Source organism: Alnus glutinosa, chromosome 3 (genome assembly GCF_958979055.1).
Source record: "Alnus glutinosa chromosome 3, dhAlnGlut1.1, whole genome shotgun sequence".
In the NCBI taxonomy this organism is placed as follows: domain Eukaryota; kingdom Viridiplantae; phylum Streptophyta; class Magnoliopsida; order Fagales; family Betulaceae; genus Alnus; species Alnus glutinosa.
In genome coordinates, this window is record NC_084888.1 from 19,005,932 (window position 1) to 19,022,368 (window position 16,437).

A 16,437-nucleotide genomic window follows, 5' to 3' on the forward strand; every position below is an offset into this window, starting at 1 on the left:
TGTCACCTAACTAGATGAGAAACCAAGACTATGAAGGATTGAAACGCCACACCAAGAAACCTAAAAAACCCCATCAAAATCTCTCAAGAATCAAGGTGATAAGTTTGGTTGTTTGAACGCCACAAGATTAACTTGATAAGTTCAAAGAGTTCTTTCAAGAACAAAGATGAACAAAAGACCTCACAATAATAATAATTTTCTGAAAACAATTTCTGCCTTACAAAATTCGTAATGCCCATCTATATACTTGGAACAACCCTCCAAGAATAGGAAATTTCATAACTACAGCTTTAAAAGCAACACAAACAACAACATAAACAAGTCCCCACAAAATAACTAAATGACTAAGTTCAATATATTTTAACATAACCAGCCAAGACCAAGTTCATTCCCCTATTTAATATTCTTGAAACTCAACAAATTCACACCCTTTAATGGTCAAACCTTGATGGTCACGTTTTTGCATGCTAATTAGCCTCTTCAATTGCTTTGATGACATGGACTAAGCCTTGATTATTATTTGAGCCCATCTTGGTCTTTTTAGAATCAGCCCAATTCTCTTGGATTAGCCCATTTAGTGCTTCCTTGAAACGTTTGGCTCTAAGTCTTGTAATTGGGCCACTAGGAAGTGACAAAAGGTCTTGTGCAACTTCAGCTCCATTCCCACATGTATGATCAATATGTCCAGCTCCTTGGTTTGCATCAGGTCTTGTGAGAGGGGAAAAAATGAGAGAGAAAAAAGAAAGACAAAGGGGAAGAGAGAGAGAGAGAGTGAGTGGGACACTTGTTCACTTGTGGGTACTTGGGAGGAGATAATGTTATCTCTCTCCTAGCCAACCGTGTTGTGACGACCCGTTTTTTTTTTTTTTTTTTTTTTTTTTTTTTTTTTTTTTATACAAAACATCCACATAATCATTAATCCCTTAAAATATAAACGGATCTTCACAGTGGCACGATGATATGTCGCAAAGCCAACATATTTACATACCCCATAATATGTACCTGGCAAATCAGAGTATAACATCTATCAACTATGCAGCGGAAAACATAACCTAATAGTGGAAATCACATCTTATACATCTATCACAAATAATTACAACAAAGAGCCATTAAATAACTATATGATTAAATCTTTCCACGAATTAAATACGTGACATAAATAGTTTTGTACAATAACAAGTGACACAAACGTCACAAGCCATAAACAAACCTATAAAATAGTGGACAACCCATGGTCCGACAATTACAACCGTCGCGGCGAGCTTCAGTCGTAATATCCCAAGTATACTACTACAACACCATCAACTACGACCGGAATATCTGCAGCCAAAGAAACATCATCTATACGGTTGTGGGGGTTTGCCACATCCGTATAGGTGGAATTATGAGCCCACCGTCTTAGCATAAATGAATACACCAAGACCTCAGGGGTATACTATTCACTGAGTTTTCGCAAAGAACCAACTTTTCATTTTTAGTCGTGCGTACACTATAACAGCTACCAATTTTATAAACTTTTGTTTGAAAAACCCCATAACTGATATAGCAAACACCGACTAATAGAAAACATTTAAATACACTGGGCAGCTAGTATTATACATGAAAGATTCGTTATAGAACACAATGGCATTTAAATCATGCAACCATCCGATACCAATATACATAAGTTCTTTTTCTATCAAGACTTTTATGCATACTAATACGTCTAGCAAAACTATAATATACTTTCATAAAAAATCACACAATCCAATACCAATATACATAAGTTCTTTTTCTATCAAGACTCTTATGCATACTAATACGTCTGGCAAAACTACAATATACTTATCATGAAAACATTACACAATTTAAACAATGCTATGCATGCTCATGATAGTCTTTTTGTTCATTATGAGCCTCACGCTCTCTTCGTTATTATGAGCCTCACGCTCTCTTCATTATTATGAGCCTCACGCTCTCTTCATTATTATGAGCCTCACGCTCTCTTCTTTATTATGAGCCTCACGCTCTTTTCATTATTATGAGCCTCACGCTCTCTTCTTTATTATGTGTTCGTGCATTATGTTTTACAACTCAAACTCTATACTCCTATTCTTTACAAATCATGCTCTCTTCAAATACAGTGAACCAATCAACATAAAGTTTTCTTTATTTTTCTTTGCATAATTGCAGTACATATTCAGACACTTTAAATCAATTCAAACATTTCATTTATGCATCATTTCATAACATCATTGATATTTCAACATAATTGAAACTACTTAAAACATTCAAAGCATACATGTTAACATATCGTTGATTCAGTAGAAAATCATCTATCATTTGCATTTCTATAAAATACGAAAAATATCTTTTCTCAGTGAGTAGAATACTCACCTGGGCTGCATTAAACTCATGACTCGAACTCTACATTAGAGAACCCATTGAAGTCTCCAATCCGGACACTATCCTGCAAACATAGGTATCGTTAGACTACACTATTGAACCCCATACCTTATGACACATAAACTACCCGTGTGCTCACACGTCGCATTACTCAATCACTAGAACTAATTAAGCTCCTTTAACTACTATTAGGTCAGTCCTCGCTTGTAGGTTTATATTTTATCACACTTACTATCTTTAAGATACTTCTATTATTTTACTTGCTTATTTATTATATTAACAATGTATATTTGATTCATATACACTTATATGTATACACATACAACGCTTAAACCTAATTCGATGATACACATAAGTACTATATGTATATAGATAGATGAATTAGTTACTAGGTTGCTACATAATTGATTTATATCACATTTATATGTCCTTTATAAGTCTACTAGCTTATACATATTAATTTAGGGTTATTTGGGCAATCTATAACTCCTTGACATTTATGTTTCAGTTGTTGTCCCCCCCTTATCAACCTTAAGCTTTAGATTTACAACTACTAATATACTTTATCTTTATCGGTTTCTAACTATCCCAGTAATTTAGATTATAGGATCTAAACGTATTAGCTACGACCTACTTATTTTCCTTATCTTATATCTCATTTCTAACTTAGTACCAAGATGAGGACTTTAATTACTAATTGACAATCTATTATCCTTAAAGCATCCAATTAAACCATAATAAAGAATCTAACTTAATTGAATCAACCTTCTCCAACATATCATCAAAATCCTCATTTACATATCAAGACCCATTCTCAACAACTTACATGAAGACTAGAATTGTATTACACAATCTAATATAATTCCTTAAGATGAATTGCCACCAAGAGCTAAGCTTCATCAAAGAATCACCACTTAACTAGAAATCAAACTCATCCATGAAATCCAATAAAGACACACCCATCAAAGCTTCAACTCCATTCCATAAGCATAATACTCAATTTACAACTCTCAAATCCAGATTTGGATTACCATCAAAATACCCCTCCATATCACCAAAAATTCCAAAACTTTCCCAATCCAAATAACTCAAACATTAATGGAAATCAAAGGACTACAATAACATTAATAAATACTATTAGAGCCGAGATCCATAGCACTTAGTTCCAACTTCAATTAACATCAACACTAAATTTACATATCCCAACTACCAAAAATCATTTAATTACGTACCCACTCAAAACTAAATTTCTAGGCAACCAAAACCCATCATCAAGTTCAAGCTTCAAACTCAATCAACGACAACCTAGAATTCATACTAAAAATCAATCCAAAACCTCAATACACATTCAATATCAAAACACCTAACCGATATCAAATTCCAACTCATCAAAATCACAACCTCCATCAATGCAAATCCAAAACCAGCCACCACCACACATCACAAATCAGCCATTAATAACCAATCATCCATAGCCAACAAAAGTTATCCAAAATTAACGTCAAAAGCCCCATAAACTACCCACAAGCATCAATCACCATAGTAAATCAACTCAAAGATCCTAAAAGAATCAATAACCCCTTTAGAATTTCAACTAGAAATTTAATCACTCCTAGTCTTGCAAAACAAGCAAGGCCAATCAACCCAACACCATAAATCCACAACAACAATACCCATAAAAATTAGTCTTCTAAACCAAAGATCATAACAACTCTAAGATTCCAACTTAGATCAATCTCCAAAGAGACCCATCAATCATAATTCAAGAATACAAACCCAAAACCCATTTTAGAATCATCAAACACCAATATATCAATCATAATTCAAGAATACAAACCCAAAACCCATTTTAGAATCATCAAACACCAATATATCATCACAAAAACCGAAACCCATCACCATATTTACCTAAAATCCGAATCTAAACAAATCTTAAACCATACACATGGTTTTCGTGCTTTATAATCAATGGGTAACATAAAAACACAAGAAAATGCTAGAAATTACCCCACAAAGGCCCATGGCCGGAACCCATGAACCGTTGCTTCTCCTTCTCTTCTTCTTCTCTCATGGCCGGACAGCATCTCTCATTTCGGGCTTTCCCTCAATTTCTGCAGATTTCTCTCGGTCTCTCTCTCTCATTTCGGTCCAACTCTCTCTCAACGTGCGTGTGTGTGTGAAGAAAGGGAGAGAGAAGAGGAGTTGTGCGTGAGTGTGAGAGAAGAGAGGAAAGAAAGGAAAAAGGAAAAGACGAGGAGAATGGGCTGCTGGTGTCCACCGAAAAAGAAGAGAAAAAGAAAAGAAAAGAAAGGAAAAAGGAAGAGAAAAGGAAGAGAGAGGGTGAGTGGGACATGTGTCCATGTGTGAGTGGTTGAAAAAAGATAGTGTTATCTTCTCATAGCCAACCAAATGCTGACACGGGGCAAAGAGGATTACATTTTATTTAAATGCTCCAACTTATGTAAATTACATTAGGGCCCCATTTTATATTATTTCTATCATTTTAGAATTAATATTTGACCCTATATTTATTTAAACCACACTATAATAATTATTACGCCCATCTATTAATGAATACAATTTATTAATTAATAAATCTCCTATTTATTTTCTTAGTCTTTACACGTGTGTTGGCACGTAGTAAGGGGAATCTCCTTTTATTTTAAAAACCTCAACTTCTATTAATTACATCAGGACCCTCATTTCTAATAATTCTATCATTTAACAATTAACCTTTGACCATATATTTGATCTAATTATATTTTTACTAACACAGCTAATTATTTATTGAACTAGGACTCATTATTATTTTTTATTCATTTTAACTCCATTATTCTATCTTAAACTCACTATATTTACATAATATAAATATTATCACCTAAAATATAATTATTAGTCTCATCAATTTAATAAATATAATTTATTAATTGCTAAATTTCCTATTTATTTTTTTAGTCTTTACATTTTCTCAAATCTCACTTTTATTAATTTAGTTTAGTAATTTAATTTTAGTTTAATTATCTTTCATTCTTTTTATCTTGATAGTTTATTGCTTTTATAATTTATTTTGTTTAGATTAATTGCATGTTTAATTTTATTTTTATTTTTGAAAAACTATATTTTATTCAGCTAGATTAGGATTAATTTAGTTAGATTCGATTAGTTTTCCTACAATTGCACGAGGTCACACTAGTCCATGTGGGTTTGACCTCGTGCTTGCAAAGCTATACTTCAATACTGTTCGTGCACTTGCGAGTACAATTAAAATTCAAAAACACCCCCCATTTCAAGTTTGGCTCTGGCTCTGATATCATTTGTAACGAACCACCCCAACGAGATAATATTGTTCGCTTTTGGCTCCATTAAACCAGACTATCCAGGAGGTCACTCATCCTACTACTACTCTTGCATAAACATACTTAACTACAGAGTTCTAATAGGTTTATAGTGATCACGACTTTAAAATGGGTTGTCTCAAGAAGGGTTGTGAATATACATATAAGCACATTCTCATTCTCATAACCAGGTAGAGACGTCACAAGATCGTTTTCCTTAAAGGTTGATTTTGTAACTTCTACAGTATTCAACTCGGTGCGATTGGGTCTCTTAACATACAACCTCTCAGGATTAGACTATAGCGTCTACCTTCGTTAAGAACGCATTCCCAAACACAAAGGCCAAATTAATGAATAACCCTTTGTATGCACCAAATGAAATGGAAGTGAGAAGTGTTATTGAAAAATAAAAATAAAAATAAAAAATTCCTTTGCTCCTTACGGTTTCCGGATAAAAAGAAAACCCTTTGTAAAAAGATAGTTTTGTAAACAAAAGAAGAATGAGTTCTTTTCTTCTTCTTTTTCTTTTTTTTTTTGGGGGGGGGGGGGGGGGGGGGGTTGCTTTGCGGCATACGTATCTCACACCATGGGATTGTTTTCTTTTATAAATGTAAGTTGTTGACTTTTTAAAACGAATATGAATATGAGTAAATGAAAACATGTGATATCGCTCGAAGATAAATGAAAGGGATAACTTTATAAAAGGGTATCGAATTATACATCGTTTTAAAATAAGGATATTGAACTAATAAACATTTTAAATTGAGGTATTTACATTTCCAAACGTCTCATTTAAGGGTATTCTGTTATAATTTGCTGTTAAATCTTAACGGAGTACCCAAAATACCCTGATGTTTTTTAGAAAAAAAAAAAAAAAAAAAAAAGTTAGGATTTAGGTGTTAGTTAGAATTTAACGGAATTTACAAAAATACCCATGCATGAATCTTTGAAATTTTTTATAATTTCTTTTGAAAAAAAGAAAAAAAAAAGAAAAGAAAAAAAAACACTAGAATATATCTTAATGTCAGGTAAAAATATTTGGAGAAACAGTAATAAATTTTTTAATAACCGACAGCTAAAAAATGGAAGTGTGTTTGTGACACTACAACATGATTCAGTATTGGCTTCTGTGTAGATGTTGGCTTCATTTCTACCATATCTTCAACAATAGAAATAGAACTAGAGAGGAACAAGAAGAAACTAAACACCAGAATGAAGAATCTAGGGATGGCTAGGGGCAGATCCTAACAAATCCCCTAACCATGTAATTGTAATTCTCCTTTTACTACCTATCGTCTCATATTGTGAGTCGCCCTTGCTACTTCCTAGCTTCCTCTCCCCTAGGATCGAGTAGGTTAAGCCTTCTTCTGCGTGTTGTAAACTTCACTATATGTACATATTTTTTCCTTTCTTTTGGATGATATTACCTTATCAAAAAAAAAAAATAATAATTCAAAGTGTCTTAATATATCTATTATTGGAAAGTCTATCCAAAAATTCCCCGTAACAACATCAACAATTTAAAGGCCATCCTTAAATCTCTCGCATGCACAGCTAGCTCAGCCTCTAAAACACAAAATTAGCCTCCCTAAGGTGGCATGCGAAGTACGCATGCCAACCTTGTCACAGTCAACAATCTTTCGTTTTTTTTTTTTTTTCCATTTTTTTACTATCCTTACCACCATTTCCTGCTCTTGGCCTTTCACGCGCGCCCCACCTTGGTCCTCATCCCCTTTACGCACTATTGATAAGAAAAAAAGAAGCTCACGCATGCACTCAAAACCTTGATTTCAAGTCATTTGTGATCAGAGCGGACACCATCTTATCTTCAAGCCGCACAAATGCTAATGGGTGCGCGCTTGGCAAGGCTTATGCGCGCACCAATTCCTAAAATATTCTTCGCCCTTGTTATCATGCTATCCTGTATAGTCATGTCATCCTTTTCTGCATCAGACACGGAGATCCTCATAAAGTTCAAAGAGTCGTTAGCGCATTCGAAAGCTCTTCACAATTGGGACCCTAACGTAGTCCCGTGTGAAGGAAGAAATAGGGGAAATTGGGTTGGTGTGATTTGTTTTAATGGGAATGTTCGGGGTTTGCAGCTTGAAAACATGGGGCTGATGGGTACGATAGATGTGGATTGTCTTATTATGCTGCGTTGCTTGAGGACGTTAAGCTTCATGAACAATACTTTTGCCGGTCCAATGCCTGATGTTAAGAAACTGAGTGCATTAAGGTCGCTTTATTTTTCGTATAACCATTTCTCTGGGGAGATTCCGGATGATGCCTTTGAGGGTATGGGTTCGTTGAAGAAAGTCTTTTTGTCAAATAATGAGTTTACGGGTAAAATTCCTTCGTCCCTTGCCTCCTTGCATAGGCTTATGTTGTTGGGACTTGATGGAAACAAATTTGAAGGCCAAATACCCGATTTTCAACAGAAGGGTTTAAAGAGGCTTAATGTCTCTAACAATGATTTGAAGGGTCCAATCCCTGCCAGCTTAAGCAAGATGGATTCCAACTCCTTTTTAGGTAATCATTTTAGCCATTAATTACTTTAATTTTGTGCCGGTTTATTTTTCCGTTTGGAATGTCGACGTTCATGGCCACAATAGAAGACTCACCTGTGCTTGTAATGCATGTGGCCTTTCAAAGACTAAATAATTAAGAAATTAATGTACCCACTTCTATGTTATTACATGTTAAAGTATTGATTAAATGATTAAATTTATTATTTTTTATCAATTTGAACTTCTGTGATAAATAGTGATTTAACATAGTATTAGAGTAAAATGTTCTGAGTCCAAACTTTATTAATTTTCATCAATTTAAAGAATTTCAGTTAAATATTTCACGTATTAATTTGGTCTCACCTATATTTTAAATGAAGTGTTAAAACATTGATTAAATAATTAAATAAGTGGTGATTTAACATATAGGCCTTGGGTGTTTGGTGTCATATTTGCTTATATATATGTGCGACACTAAATTTTCTTTCGACGAATACCCTCTTATTTTCTGACCAAACAATATGGAAACTCATTGGTGTTTTTCTTTTTAAATTCAGGCAACGAATATCTATGTGGCCCACCTCTGGAATATTCATGCAAGTCCCCCAGGAGGAGGATACCAGTATTAAGAATCGCAATCATTGTGATGGGTGTAGCTCTCGTTATAGCAGTCATTGCTATAGTTTTCTTCATATTCTACTTCTACTTGAAAGGTCAATCATCATCACTAGAGCGAACCTCAACGTTAAACGAGCAAAATGGGTTTGTCGCTTCCCATCCAGGCCAAGTAGAACATATATCGGCAGAGAACAGGGGGCATACGAGGAAGGCCGAACATGGGAAGTTGTCATTTGTTAGGGATGACAGAGAGAAGTTTGTTTTGCAAGAGTTGCTTAGAGGGTCAGCGGAAATTTTAGGAAGTGCGACATTTGGGTCTTCATACAAGACAAGGGTGAATGGGCAATCCATTGTTGTGAAGAGGTACAAGCACATGAACAATGTGGGAAGGGAAGAGTTTCATGAGCACATGAGAAGGCTGGGAAGGTTGAGTCATCCCAACTTGCATCCTCTTGTGGCATATTATTACAGGAAAGAAGAGAAGCTGCTAATTTCTGACTTTGTTGACAATGGTAGCTTAGCTAGCGTTCTTCATGGTAATTACACTAATTTCTTCATGCTTTGCATCTTTTTCACTGTGGTTTTTTTTTTTTAAATATTATTATTAATTTTTTTTTGACGAATAAGTTCTTTATGAACAAGCAACACAAAACATATTTTTCAGCAAAAAACTGCACCACAACAATACTACATACAATATCAAGCCAAACACATATTTTAAATCACCACTTGTTCCAAGAAGAGATAGATTTAATCATTTAATTTATGTTCTAACACTTCTATTCTTTTGAGATATTATATTTTAACACTCTTTTTCATTTGAGTTCACACTTGAAATATTTAATTCAAATGATAAGCAAAATCAGTCGCCATAAATTTGCTTTCAAAGATTTATTGCGCCATTCTTGCACTATTAAGGGAGATGAAACCTTCCCAAGCAATTGGAGAATTGATCACATACACCTTTCCATCCCTTCTTTCCAAATTCTTGAACCATGCATAGCCACATTTGAATGCCTAATATATTCATTCCACTTCTACAATACAAACAACTTATATCTCCCTTATATCCAATTGGACACGTGTATTAATTACACGCGGCCAATTGAGACGTGTATACCACTAGCCACGTTGTCATAATGACACGTGGCTAGTTGGACGCGTGTCTACCGTAACCGGTACTGTAGACACGCGGCCAATTGTTGGTTTTTTTGTAGTGACCAGCCAGTGCATCTGAGACAAATTTTGACAAAAAGAATGTTTGCATGGGAATAGCTAAAGAATACCAAATAATGCTTCCCTTATATTCCCATTTCAACAATCTATGTGTCTAAGTGCATGCTTCCCATGTTCCAGCACATGGAGTACTTCCCCCTTTTGGAAATCACCCAAGCTGGTTTAAATTTAATTATCAGCGCGCACCTCCCACTTTTACACTATGCTTCAAACGAAAGATTTCTAAATTATTGATTATTAGTAAATCGCCACTTGTCCTAAAAGCTTAAGCATATAATTAAAAAAGTAAATTTAATTATTTAATTAGATACTTTAACACTCAATCTTATGAGCTCAAATTCCACCTTAATAAGAGGCCCAACACGTGAAACACTCTATGAGTACTGTGATACCCTCCATGTTAAATCATTATTTGTCATAGAAGCTTAAACTTATAGGAAATAGTAAATATAATCATTTAATCAATATTTTAACAGTTATTTCAGAGATATTTGCCTCGCATTTTAATGTAGATATGATATATATATATATATTTGTTGTTGTTGTTCAGGCAATCATAATGAAGACCACCCGGCACTTGATTGGCCAACCCGCTTGAGAATCGTGAAAGGCGTTGGCAGGGGCTTGGCATACCTTTATGACGAAATCCCCAGCCTAATTGCACCTCATGGACATTTGAAATCGTCGAATGTGCTTCTAGACGACTCCTTCCAGCCCTTGTTGACCGATTATTCTCTAGCCCCCGTCATCAGCCTAGACCTTGCCCAACAGAGCATGATGGCATACAAGTCGCCCGAGTACGCACAACATGGCCGCGTAACAAAGAAGACAGACGTATGGAGTTTTGGAATACTAATAATGGAGATTTTAACGGGCAAGTTCCCGGAGAACTATCTCACGCAAGTTCATGATAGTAATACGGACTTGGCGGGTTGGGTGAACACAATGATTAAGGAAAAGCGGACGAGTGGAGTGTTTGATTTAGACATGGGGAGAGCGAAGAACATCAAAAGTGAACAGCTAAAGCTTCTGAAGATTGCATTAAGTTGTTGTGATGAGGATGTGGAGAGAAGGTTGGATATGAGGGAAGTTGTTGAGAAGATTGAAGAGTTGAAAGAGGGATCAGAGAGCGAATTTGGAGAATATACGTCAAGTGTTACGAATGATCAGGATGTGTATACTTTCAGGGGTGTGTAAAACAATGAGTCTCCATGGCAAAGAAAAATGTACAACCATATATATATATATATATATATATATATATATATAGCGTAGGGAGATAGTTCCAACTTAATTCCCATACATTTTGTTGAAGAGCAGGAGATGAAATATCAACTGGCCGGTTTCTTTTTTGGGAGGGGATCTGGAAGTTGGTTTGTAATGTAGGAATTGGAATGGCCATTTGTTTATACTTTCTTTATACTTACAATCTCGCTCAATTCTCTCTTGCGCTACAATATTATATGTCATGCCTGTACCATTAATATAATGCATGTTGCAACACCATTTTGGTGCAATTGTTAGGTTATTGTGAGTCTAAGGGAGTAAATTAATTAAGAATCGCCTGCTGTAACACATCAAGCAGTTGCAAACATACGTTGTTATGAGATTCACTTAATTAAAACCGTTGTCATGGTGGCCGGTGGTACATATAAAAATGTTGTGCGATATCTGTTTTCTTAATTTTAGCACTTGCATTGCAATCAAGTACTATTTAATTGCAAAGTAATGATATTGGAATATCTTGACAATAAGGATCAGATTAAGAATGACAATAATCGGGCATCAGATTTTAGGATTATTTTTGGAATATCTTTTTGCTTTGTCTACAAGTTTTTTGTTTTTTTTTTTCTTCACGTATTTTGCCTTGTGTCAAAGCTTAGGGTTACTTATGTATTTTATCTTTCTTTTTCTTTCAAATATTCTAATACAACATGGCATAATGGGTTCACAATTACAACTCTTTCCAAAACCAAGAACTCATTATAGAATTGAGGTAAAACACGAGAAAAGATCAACCTCTGAGTATTTCTTATTGATAAATTGATCAAATTACATAAATAATTGACAATTAACGCCATCTTTTTAGGCTTAAATAGACCCTAAATTCAAAACCAGAAATAAAACTACTATGAGGCAAAAAGAATACAAAATGAAAACTTTCACCTAATAAACGTAGAAATTATGAAATTTTCGTGAAATACATTGTATTCATCTATATCAGCTTTCCAATGTCGCCAAGTTTGCATTAATCTGATGTCTGAATCAGAAGGAGCAGTGATTGGCAGAGGACGATTTACTGTCCCCTACCCCTCCTTTTCATTAAAAGAGGGTTTTTTTAATCAAAAACAACTTCTGATGTGACATCAGAAGTTGCTTTTGATTAAAAAAAATTATTTTTTTATTAAAAAAGCCGGTTAAACCGACCCCCAACAATCATTTTCCAATCAGAAGATATGATTTTTGAAGTGAAACAAATAAAATTGTCCTGCATTAATTATTCTCCTTTGGTCGAAGAGAATTCGTCATCGAATTTCGATAGTTCTTGCCTCGATCCTTCAAACATGAGTTGCTCGAGCTGTATAATTCTTCTATATATATATTGAAGAGATAGAAAAGGAAAGCATAGCACTAGATGGTATGCATGCGTTATACCGAAAGTCTCAATTGTTCTTAATCTGCAAGTCTACAACGGTGCAATTTCACCCCTATAGAAAAGTCTATAATAGTACAAGATCCACAACGGTAACACAATACAAAAATATCTCTATTGTAGTTGGTGCTTTCTAGAAATAATATTTTCCTAAACCAAACTAATATCTTCTCCCATAATTTAATTTCGATAAAGCTCCATCTATATATTAGCATGGGTTCTCTTTTCTTTTTCTTTTTTTCTTTTTTTCTTTGGGATAATTACCTTTTCCCCCCATGAACTATCAACTTTTGCATATACCCCCCACGAACTACCAACTTGACCAAAATAAAGCATTCAACTACCACAGTTACATACTTTGCCCCCTTCCGTCAGTCAAAGTGGTTAAAATAGATAGTTAACGGGTCATGTGCGGTTCACATGCCGTCCAAGCATTTTTCAAGCCCCTTTTGCCCTCAGCTGTGGTTTTGAAAAGACAAAAATACCCTCAATTAAAAAACGTCCGAATTTGAAAAATACACCCCTGTTGAATTACACATATGCCCTTACTTTATCATCCAAAATGTTTGGAATGCCCCGTGAAAACCTAAGAGAACTCTAGTCACCCATTGCGCCGCACAACTCGTCTTCTACATGCTTAGAAAAAAAAAAAAACGTCCTTTACACTCTCAGAAACCCTAGAAATCTTCTAGAACCAAAGATTCGCACTTCGTGGTCGCTCTAAAAATTCGGAACAAACCAAGATTCGAACTAAAAGGTCGCACTTGTTTCAGGTAATTTTCGACTTTCACTTTTTTACTAAATTAAAAAAGGTGTTTTTTCTTGTCGAAGTGAAAGCAAAATTTCACTCCGACATTATGTGTGGTTGTTGTTTTGTGTGATAAAGTCGATGAGTTTGTTGATTGCTTTTGGGTTTTGGGTTTTTTTTTTCTTGTTTTTTTCTCTAGTGGTCCCACACAGTTCTTTGTGATTATTTGTCGGTGGTACCCATTTGTTTGTTTGTAATTAACTTTTTCTCTTAAGTGGTCCCAAATGTGCATGGATATGGCGGGTTATTGTATACACTCTAACCTAATAGATGTAATTCAACAAGTTTTGCATTATTGTCTGCAACTATTTTTGTATATTTTATTAACAACTCTTCGTCAAGGAACATGATTAAATATGTAGTTATTTAAGTGGGACCTCTGTTTAATTAATTGTTTCATGAAGATAGCCAAAACAAAAGAAAAAGAAAAAAAAATGACTAAAATTTGCTTTTGCCTGCATCAACTAGGTATTTAGTAACCTTGAACTTGAACACTTCTAGTACATGGTGGGTTTCTAGTTCAAATGTAACTTAGAACAGTAAATAATTCAAATTCAGCTAATAACTACTATGAGAACCATAAGTGTTTACTTGTTCGATTAATATGCCATTGATTCTATTACCTAGAATATGACATCAAATGAGGTAACAAAGTATGATGAATGTTTTTGTGACACCCTGGTAAAGTTAGTCACTGATTAATGTGCCATTGATTCTGTTATCTAGAATATGACATCAAATTAGGTAACAAAGTATGCTGAATATGTAGAACCTTAAGTGGGACCTCTATTTAATTAATTGTGATATTAAAACAATAAAGTTAGTCAATAACGAACCAACTTAATTTGATATGCTAGTTAATAAGAAATTAAGATGAATTAAAACCTTGGCATTTCATGGATTCCATGCATGCACCAAAAATAAAATACTAACTATTCTTTATTCAAACTTTTTTTTTTTTTTTTTTTTGAAAATGATATGAAAACCTATCTTCAATTTGGATACTCACCTCACACGAAAATAAGCGTATTTTATTTCAAAGTTTTTTTTGTCAACAAATGATCTCTTTGAATTTAGTAATTTGCAATACTTGAGTTTCTATAGGAAGACAATCATCTTAAAACTGACCATGTAGTGTGATCTTAATAGTTTCTCCCTTTTTATTACTATTATTATTTCTCTATTTTTGATTAAGTTATCTTCACAAGTACTTATATTAGTTTCTATATTATATGTGTAGTGTCAAGCAATCGGCATATACAATGGCAAACAATGAAGTGATCTTTAGGGTTCATTACAGGGGTCGGTTTGATCGGCGATATAGGTGCACATATGTTGGAGGGAATGTAGGGTTGTACGAAGAGTCTTATGACCTAGATCGTTTGTCTTTTATTGAGATCAAAACAGTAGTTAAAAAGTTTGGATACCAACCAGGTGACCTAGTTTACTATCGTGAACCCTATAAAGAATTAGATGATGGGTTGGTTCTATTAACATCTGATGAGGATGTCGTCAAAATGGCTGATGCCTTTTTAGGCGAAAAACTTGTTATGCTTTACACGGTTTCTTTTGCAAATGTTGGTGATGAAGTAGTATGCCCAAATGTGGGTGAGGGTGAAGAGGGTGAGAATAGTGGAGATGAGGAAATGATGAGGAAGGTTTTAAATGACCTATACTAGAAGGCAGTGATGAGTGATGATGACGATGCGTGGGATACTATTGATGAACCAATAGCTGGTACATCAACCCGTGGAGGTGAAACTTCCACATTTGGAGATGATTGACATGATTTTATTGAGTTGGATGAGAAGGTTGTTGGTGAGAATGATGGAGATAGTGGTGATGAGGAAGGTGCCCATGGGGAGGCAGCTCAACCAGAGACCACTCATGTTGGTGGCTCAAGCGGTCCAGCTACTTCAGCGGCCCAATTATTGGATTACGATGAAGAGGATGAGGTATCCTCTAAGTTGACCAGAAGTGATATTTTGGTAACTCCTCCTAAAAGTGATGAGGAGTATGAGGCGATTAGTGGGGCTGAGTATATTACTAGGACTTCTCAGTTTCAAGATGTGGACATGGACGACCCGCATTTGGAGGTTGGCATATCATTTGATTCGGCAGGTCAGTTCAAGAAAGCTGTGAGGGAATACAATTTGTTTAGGAGGAAGGATGTTGAGTTCACAAAAAATGATGGGGACCGGGTGATTGGAGTTTGTAGGAATAGGGCCATGGGTTGTCCTTGGAGAGTTTATGGTGCATCTGTAACAGGTGAGATGACTTTTTGCTTAAGTCACTGAACCCTAACCACCGGTGTACAAGATGTTGCAAGTCTTCGATTGTAAATTCTAGGTGGATTGTAGATAGGATGGTCCACAAATTCAAGACAACCAAACTATCCACTTGCAGCTCTCTGTGAGGATGTGAAAAGGAGATGGAATGTGGAAGACAGTTTTAGACAATTGTATAGGGCAAAGGAGAAGGCCAAAGAACAGATAGAAGGTAAGAACAAAGAACAGTACAAGCGATTATGGGACTATTGTGCAACTGTGGCAAACTAATAGAGGAAGTACAATGTTGATGAAAATTGAAAGGCCTACTTTAGATGTCCCACCCACTTTTCAACGGTTGTATATGTCCTTGGCAGCATGCAAGGACGATTTTAGACAGGCTTGTAGGCTTGTGATAGGTGTTGATGGCTGCTTTCTTAAGGGACGCTATGGGGGGCAACTATTGGCTACTGTTGGGAGTGATCCGAATGATAACATTTATCCCATTGCAATGGCTGTAGTTGAAGCTGAAACGAAGGATAGTTGGAGTTGGTTTCTAGAGACATTGGTGGCTGACCTTGGTCCAAATGGATCTATTGGGTGGACATTCATCTCAGGCAAGTAGAAG

At 35.2% G+C, this 16,437-nt stretch overlaps 1 protein-coding gene and 1 long non-coding RNA gene across 3 annotated transcripts; one reads left to right on the forward strand and one right to left on the reverse strand.

Annotated features, from left to right (window-relative positions):
- Window positions 1-240: 240 nt before the first annotated feature.
- Window positions 241-4,845, reverse strand: LOC133864445 (uncharacterized). Of its 2 annotated transcripts, XR_009899512.1 has the most exons (4): window positions 4,393-4,845; window positions 2,377-2,449; window positions 1,211-1,341; window positions 241-1,002 (listed from the first exon to the last, which is right to left on the reverse strand). It is a non-coding gene; the product is annotated as an uncharacterized LOC133864445 (long non-coding RNA). The 2 variants fall into 2 exon arrangements; XR_009899511.1 differs by lacking the exon at window positions 241-1,002 and having other exon boundaries at window positions 1,110-1,341.
- Window positions 4,846-7,561: 2,716 nt separating this feature from the next.
- LOC133864443 (pollen receptor-like kinase 4) lies at window positions 7,562-11,278 on the forward strand. The gene is made up of 3 exons (XM_062300781.1): window positions 7,562-8,249; window positions 8,785-9,381; window positions 10,632-11,278. Exons 1-3 carry the CDS (start codon window positions 7,562-7,564, stop codon window positions 11,276-11,278), a joined length of 1,932 nt encoding a protein of 643 aa, XP_062156765.1.
- The last annotated feature ends 5,159 nt before the right edge of the window (window positions 11,279-16,437 follow it).

What these genes read in the sequence shown, in the direction of transcription:
- LOC133864443 (XM_062300781.1), top strand. Translation starts at nt 7,562, where the DNA reads ATGCTAATGGGTGCGCGCTTGGCAAGGCTTATGCGCGCACCAATTCCT. An exon ending in GGATTCCAACTCCTTTTTAG is followed by an intron (nt 8,250 to 8,784) that starts GTAATCATTTTA and finishes TTTTAAATTCAG; the next exon opens with GCAACGAATATCTATGTGGC. An exon ending in CTTAGCTAGCGTTCTTCATG is followed by an intron (nt 9,382 to 10,631) that starts GTAATTACACTA and finishes GTTGTTGTTCAG; the next exon opens with GCAATCATAATGAAGACCAC.